General features: G+C 65.5%; 1 protein-coding gene across 1 annotated transcript in view; it reads left to right on the forward strand.

The window, feature by feature from the left end:
- The first annotated feature begins 1990 nt into the window (after nt 1-1990).
- The window catches only part of CPNE7 (copine VII), a 17457-nt gene continuing 11869 nt past the window's right edge, over nt 1991-7578 (forward strand). The window contains exons 1-14 of the mRNA XM_010008455.1: nt 1991-2203; nt 3920-4096; nt 4176-4250; nt 4765-4839; nt 5325-5408; nt 5479-5568; nt 5884-5982; nt 6190-6276; nt 6352-6411; nt 6584-6717; nt 6791-6845; nt 6992-7043; nt 7136-7269; nt 7393-7578. The exon at nt 7393-7578 is cut by the window's right edge and continues 1 nt beyond it. Of these exons, the coding sequence (XP_010006757.1) occupies nt 1991-2203; nt 3920-4096; nt 4176-4250; nt 4765-4839; nt 5325-5408; nt 5479-5568; nt 5884-5982; nt 6190-6276; nt 6352-6411; nt 6584-6717; nt 6791-6845; nt 6992-7043; nt 7136-7269; nt 7393-7578 (1521 nt within the window). The remainder of the gene's footprint in view (nt 2204-3919; nt 4097-4175; nt 4251-4764; nt 4840-5324; nt 5409-5478; nt 5569-5883; nt 5983-6189; nt 6277-6351; nt 6412-6583; nt 6718-6790; nt 6846-6991; nt 7044-7135; nt 7270-7392) is intronic.

The following is a 7578-nucleotide window of genomic DNA, read 5'->3' on the forward strand; positions in this document are numbered from 1 at the left end:
CGGAGGAGCCGCTCCCGCAGCCCCTGCTCTGGCTCATCAACCCGGGCGGTGCTGCAGGATGGCTGCACCCCGAGCCCGGGTAATGGAGTCGTTTGTCTTCATTAGCAGGAGGTCGGGGAGGGACGAGTGGGGAGGGCGCAGGGGCAGGTGCCGGTGCCGGGCTGGGTGAGCCCCAGTTTGCCTAAAGGCCCGGGGAAGAGCTGCAGGGCGGGCTGCTCATCCCGGCCCTGCTGCCCCAGCCTGCCGTGGGACCGTGTGTCCCAGGGTGGGATCCAGCATCCCTGGTCCGCTGCCTCCTGCCCTGCCGGGGGCTGCTGGAGGAGGGGGGCTGGAACGTGGCCTATTTCTGCCAGGCAGGCAGGGGATTAGCTCCCAAAGCCCAGGGCCCTGCACCGCTGCCCTCCCGCTCATTAGCCCGATCTGCATTTTAATCCCTCCAAATATGGGCTAATTACATCATCTGTCATCGAGCCGAGCTGACAGCACCGCAGTGCTGGGGTGATGCTGGGCTGGGGGTGCCAGGACAGCCCCAGGGAGGGACGGGGCACAGGGGGCTCTGCAGGTGTGGGGTGCAGGTCTGGATGCTCTGGCACTCGGGGAGGGCATCAGCAGTTTTGGGGTGCCCTGTCCTGGTGCTGGGGAGTTGGCTGGGGCCAGGAGGGTCCCTGGGCACCCCATGGGGAGCAGCTGGGGAGGGTGAGGAGCTGTGGGGCACTGGGAGCTGGGACTGCGTCCCAGTGGGCTCTCATGGAGTGGGATCACCTGCCAACAGTGCCAGGGACCCCAGGGACCCCCACTCGGTCCTGGTGCCCACCGACGGGCTCTGCTGCGGTGCCGGCAGCGAGGCAGTTAACGGAGCTTTTCATCTCCCTCTTAGGGCTTCACTCCCGAATTGCAGCTTGAGTCAGTTGTGTGGAGGTGGCAGCGGCGGCAGCTCGGGCTGGCACAGCGACCCAGACCTCAGCCCAGCCACACACCGAGCCTCAGCCACCGGCACCCAGGTGAGCAGGGCGGGCGGGCAGGGTGGGACTGGTTGCTCCCTGCACCAGGACAAAACAAGGGGTGCCTGCCATCCCTGGGGAGGGGGATGATGCCCACCAGAGCTGGGGCACCTGAGCCATGTGCTGGGGAGGGTCCGTGCCATGTGTGGCTTCACAGGGAAACTTTGACTGTGTGATGGCAGCTCCTGGCTGGGCTGGGCACACTGGGGGCAGAAGGATGCTCAGCCCCTGCCCCAGCTGGGCAGCCCCCGGGGGCTGCACCTGGGGGGGACAAATCCTGGGCTGGGGTTGGCTGAGCCCCTTGACATTCTGGTGCTGCGGTGTCACCCAGCTGAGTCTCACCAGCATCTGGGTGCAGGGTGGCCTCTGTCCCCAGCATGGGGAAACCCTCCTTGTCACCCTGGGATGCCACCAGCCCTGCCCAAGGCAGCAGGACATGGCCAGCACTGCCACTATCTCCTAGTGGCACAGACAAGGACCTGGTGTCCCTGCTGCCCTCCCCAGCAAGCTTTACCTGGGCAGGTGATTTCTGCTCCCCAGCCCTGGGAGGGGCACCCCTGGGTGGGGGCCCAAGGATTCTGGTGCAGCCCCTGCTCCACTTCAGCCCCATCTAAATGCCCCTTCTCTGTAGGACTCATCCTGCCCTGGGGCAGAGCTGGTGCTATGGGACCCCTGGTTGCCCATGTGGCTGGTTGGCACTCAGGGGCACTCAGGCAGCACCAGGAGAGGTGACCCAGCTGTGGCTCACCCACTGTGCTTTGACACCTTGCAGGACCTTGCAGAGCCACCAGGACTGGGACAAGCCACCCCACCTCAGAGCAAGGTCCTCAGGGTGCCCTCCCAGCACATCCCACCTTCTCCCACCGCCTCTCCATCCCCACGCCTGGCACTGGGGGGTGACGTGCCCTGGGCATGACAGGCACTTGCTCGGCTCCCTGACGGCACCCAAGGCAGTGGCCCCCCCACCCCTGCCACCCCACTCCCTCCACATGCCCTTCACCCACGGGGCTGCCTGCCCCCCATCCCTCCCAGCCACCGCAGCCACCATGGGCGAGCCTGAGCCCTGTGCCCAGGCCCCGCTGGCCGTCCTGGCCAAGGTGGAGCTGCGGGTGAGCTGCAAACACCTCCTGGACCGCGACACCCTCAACAAGTCGGACCCCTGCGTCCTGCTGCTGATGCAGTCCCAGGGCCAGTGGATGGAGGTAGGAGGGTGGGGGGCACCTCTGGCACCCGCCACGGCGGGGCAGGTGCAGGTTGTCCCCCAGGAGGTGATGGGGCTGGGCGTGGGGCTTGTGTCTCTGGGATGGGGGCAGAATCAGCCCCAGGGTGGCTGTGATGCCCCCAGGGTCAGAGATGGGGTAGGAGATGCTGCGGGGGGTGCAGGAGATGTTGCAGAGCAGGGTCAGGGGAGGGTGAAGGATGGGGTTGCAGGGTGCAGAGCAGAGCGCAGGGCACAGGAGGAGAGGGTGGAGAGCAGGGTGCAAAGACACTGCAGAACAGGGTGTGGGGTGCAAGGTGCAGGAGATGATACAGAGCAGGGTACAAGGTGCCAGAGAGGGTTCAGAATGGGGTGCAGGGTGCAGAGCAGGGTGCAAGGTGCAGGGTGTACACAGAGGATGCTGCTTGCAAGGTGCAGAGCAGCAGGGCTGGCAGGGCACTGTGGGACACTCGGCAGAGTGGGGGGACAGCGCAAATAGCTGAGTCTCCCGGGGCTCTGGCAGGGCCAGGGAATGGGGTGCCCGTGGTGCCCGACTCCAGCACAGCTCTGCGGGGACAAGGGACACCTTGGCCACCCCTGGGTGGGGGGGACAGGACTTGCAGGTTTCATCCTGGGCAGCCACTGGTGTCACCCCCCCCGGACACACAGGGGACAGCCGGGGTGGGTGGGGCAGGGCGGGCACTGCAGCCACACGCCCCTCACTGTGCTGCCCCGGGGGGGCCTGGGACCACACGAACGGGGCTGGCCCGGGCTCCTGCCCATCCCTCCCGCCCGGCTCAGCTCGGTGCAGCCTCAGCGCTCGCTGGTCCCCGCTGCTCAGCCGGCAGATTTAGCGCTAAATCCCTCGGCGTGTCACCGGCTCCGCGAGCTGGAACCGGAGCCAGGGCGGGCGGCGAGGGCTCCTGTGCCCCAGCCAGACCCGAGGGGCACACGGGCCCCTCCTGGGCCACCTCAGCCCAGCAGAGATGGTGGCAGAAGCCACTGCCGCTGGCTCTGAGAGCTGACACGGCGCCGGACAGGCCGGCAGGGGCTGAGGGGGCCGGGACCCCCCGAGCCCGCGGGGCTGGCAGTGCCCGGTGCCGTGTGGGGTGCGGACACACGGTGGTGCCGGCTGGGCAGGTGCTGCTGGGTGGGCTGGGGGGCTGGCAGGGTGCCCTGGCCAGGATGTGTCCTGTTGAGTCAACGCTGGCAGGGACGGGCTGCGGGGGAGGCTCCTGGAGCCGCTTTCGGCTGCCAGCGCGGCCGGGAGATGCTGAGTGCCCGCTCTGCTGCCGGGGCCCTGGTGGCCCCGGGGACACTGGCCAGTGGCTCGTGCCCTTGGCCAGCCCTGGGTGGGACTGCAGGGGCTTGTCCCAGGCACCAGCCCATTGCTCTGATGGGAGCTGGGGCAAACTGTGGGCCAGAGCCAAAGCGTCCCCTCAGGATAACCGTGGGGTTTGCCACAAGCTCTGGAGGCAGCACCTCCCATATCCCTGGTCCCTGTGTCCCTGTATCCCCATATCCCTGCATCCCTGTGTCCCTGTATCCCCATGTCTCTGCATCCCTGTGTCCCTGTATCCCCATGTCTCTGCATCCCCAAGCCTGGCCCTGGTGAGCTCTGGCATCCCACAGTACTGGGCAGCCCCCCTAGCCCCAGACCCACCCCGGAGCCAGGCTCCCTCCCCGTGCCCCCAGCCCAGCTCCTGCCGTGCACGTGGAGCGCAGCGAGGTCATCAAGAGCAACCTCAACCCTGTCTTCGCCAAGATCTTCACGGTCGATTACTACTTCGAGGAGGTGCAGAAGCTGCGGTTCGAGGTGTACGACAGCCACGGGCACGCCGGCCTGGGCACACACGATGATGACTTCCTGGGGGGCATGGAGTGCACCGTGGGGCAGGTGAGCCCCTGTCCCGGGGACACTGTGGCCCTGTCCCGGGGACACTCCCCAGACCCTCCCTGACCTCCGGCTTTTGCAGATCGTGGCGCAGAAGCGGGTGACGAAGCCGCTGTTCCTCAAGTACGGGAAGTTCGCGGGCAAGTCCACCATCACGGTGAGTGGCCCGACCTGCGCCGGGCTGGGGCACGGGGGTGGCACCAAGGAGGGACACTGTGGTGGCACCAAGCTGCAGTGCATGGCTGGCAGCAAGCCTGGACCTTGGGGTGACACCAAGCTGGAACATGTGGGTGGCACAGAGCTGAGCTGGTGCTGTGGCACTGAGTGGGGCATGTGGGTGGCACCAGGCTGGGGCACACAGGTGGCACTGGATTGGGGTGCTGGGATGGCCAGGAGCTGGGACACATGGGTTGCACTGAGCTGGAACGAGGGACACTGAGCTGGGACACATGGGTGTCAGTCCCCAGTGACCCTCCCCTTGTCCCAGCTGTCATCCTGCTGCCCCCATGCTCCTGGGGGTGGGGAGGGCTCAGGGTTCCCACTGGTGTCTCCTGACCACCATGGGGGGTCCCTGTCCCCTCTCAGGGCACTGTCCTGCCTGCGCAGGCAGGGAGGGCAGGAGGACAAAGCTGTGCAGGGTGCTGAGCCCCCTTGGCTACCTCTCCTGGCAGGTCATCTCGGAGGAGATCTCGGGCAACAATGGCTACGTGGAGCTCGCCTTCCGGGCCAAGAAGCTGGATGACAAGGTGTGACGGGTGCCAAGGGCAGGGTGGGCAGGGCAGATGATGTGCTCTCTCCTATGAAGACAGGCTGAGACAGTTGGGGTGTTTAGCCTGGAGAAGAGAAGGCTCTAGGGAAACCTTAGAGCACCTTCCAGTGCCTGAAGGGGCTCCAGGAAAGCTGGGGAGGGGCTTGGGACAAGGGCAGGGAGGGAGAGGACAAGGGGGGATGGATTAAAACTGAAAGAGGGTGATTTAGGTGAGACATGAGGAGGAAATTCTTCATTGTGAGGTGGTGAGACACTGGCCCAGGTTGCCCAGAGAAGCTGTGGCTGCCCCATCCCTGGCAGTGTTGAAGGGCAGGTTGGATGGGGCTTGGAGCAGCCTGGGCTGGTGGGAGGTGTCCCTGCCCATGGGAGGGAGGTGGACTAGGTAATATTTAAGGTTCCTTCCCACCCAAACCAGTCTGTAATGCTGTGATTCCATGCTCTGCCTCATCCTCCCTCCTCCAGGACCTCTTCAGCAAGTCAGACCCCTTCCTGGAGATCTACCGTGTGGATGATGATGGTGGGGAGCAGCTGGTGTACCGCACCGAGGTGAGCCTGGCGGGACCCGGCCGCGGCCCCCTCGGGCCCCCCAGCCCCACTCAGCCCCTCGCCCCCCCAGGTGGTGAAGAACAACCTCAGCCCCATCTGGGAGCCCTTCAAGGTCTCCCTCAACTCGCTCTGCAGCTGTGAGGAGAAGAGGAAGCTGAGGGTGAGGAAGGGCAGTGGGGACTCACATTCCATGGCCCTGCATGGGTGGTGTGCTGGGAACCTCAACCTGCCGGGGACCCCAACCCACCATAGACCCCAGCCCACCAGGGACCACAACCCACTCTAGAGCCCAGCCCAGCAGGGCTCCCAACCCCTCAGGGACCCCAACTCACCTGGGACCCCTACCTACTAGGGACCCCAACTCACCAGGGAGGTTGGCAGGGTTGGTCTCAGGGCTGGGTGCAGTTGGGGGGTGTGGGTGTGGGGCCCCCCAGCTGGGCACTGCCCAGCCAGGCTGAGCTGTGCCCTGTGGCAGTGCGTGGTGTGGGACTACGACTCGCGGGGCAAACACGACTTCATCGGGGAGTTCTTCACCACCTTCGAGGAGATGCAGAAGGCCATGGGGGAGAACAAGGTGGGTGTGGGGACAGGCTGTGGGGTCACTCCGTGCAGTCACAAGATCGCATTCCAGGAGACAGCTCTGCTGGTTTTGGGGCCATTCTCAGCTCTTTGGGGAGGGGATGGTGGGTCTGGGCGGCAGGGTTATGGGACTGTGGGGTTATGGGGTCACATATGGGGCTGGGGGCCATGGAGGTGCCAGCCTGGGTGCCTGGTGCTGCAGGTGCAGTGGGACTGTGTGAACCCCAAGTACAAGATCAAGAAGCGCAACTACAAGAACTCGGGGGTTGTGGTGCTGCTGGACCTGAAGGTGAGACCCACGTGTGCCGTGTCCTGCCATGGGTCGGTGTGGGGCAGGATGGGCTGACATGGGTTCCTCTGGCAGATCCACAGGGTTTACTCCTTCCTGGACTACATCATGGGTGGCTGCCAGATTCACTTCACGGTGAGCTGTGTCCCCCAGCAGGCAGGGCTGCTGGTGCTGGGCCACACACTGTCCCCAGGGCTGGGGGGCACAGCAGCACATCCTGGATCCCGGGATGCCACCTGACCCTCGTGGGGACACACTGGTGGCCCTGCTGGCCCTGGGGACCCTCACTGCCACCACCCACTGCCAGGTGGCCATCGACTTCACGGCCTCCAACGGGGACCCCCGGAACAGCTGCTCCCTGCACTACATCAATCCCTACCAGCCCAACGAGTACCTCAAGGCACTGGTTGCTGTGGGCGAGATCTGCCAGGACTATGACAGGTCAGTGGCTTCAGCAGGTCCCCCAGGGCCAGGACACCCCCAGTGATGGCCCCTCACACCTCTTCCCTTGCAGTGATAAGAAGTTCTCAGCTCTGGGCTTCGGTGCAAGGATCCCTCCCAAATACGAGGTGAGGGGGTGGCTGGGGCTCTGGGGTCCCATGGGACCTCAGAGACACACCCATCCCTCCAGACACCCTTTGCTGTGGCTCCCACGGTGCCAGGGGCTGTGGTGGGTGGCAGGGCACTGGGGGCCCCCTCCCCTCTCACCCTCCAGGTCTCTCATGACTTCGCCATCAACTTCAACCCCGACAACGACGAGTGTGAGGGTGAGCCCGGTGCCAGTGGGGATAGTCCCACGGCCCCCCACCCTGTGCCAGCCCAGGTGCTGCCCCCCTCACTCCTGGCATTCCCCCCACAGGCATCCAGGGTGTCGTGGAGTCCTATCAGAGCTGCCTGCCCAAAATCCAGCTCTATGGCCCCACCAACGTGGCCCCCATCATCTCCAAGGTGGCTCGCGTGGCAGCCGATGAGGAGAGGACCAAGGAGGCTTCGGTACAGACCCAGGGGGTGGACTCTGGGCCGGGCTGAGACCTGGCATACTCGTGGCGCTTGTGGCGGCTGCCAGGTGGGAGCCAAGGCCTTGCCCAGCCCCTCCAGAGCATCCCTCCCCCCCAGCAATACTTCATCCTGCTGATCCTGACGGACGGGGTGGTGACGGACATGGCGGACACGCGGGAGGCCATCGTCCGCGCCTCCTACCTGCCCATGTCCATCATCATCGTCGGGGTGGGCAACGCCGACTTCACCGACATGCAGATCCTGGACGGGGATGACGGCGTCCTGCGCTCCCCCAAGGGGGAG

This window comes from Chaetura pelagica, unplaced genomic scaffold (genome assembly GCF_000747805.2).
Source record: "Chaetura pelagica isolate M959 unplaced genomic scaffold, ChaPel_1.0 scaffold232, whole genome shotgun sequence".
Lineage (NCBI taxonomy): Eukaryota > Metazoa > Chordata > Aves > Apodiformes > Apodidae > Chaetura > Chaetura pelagica.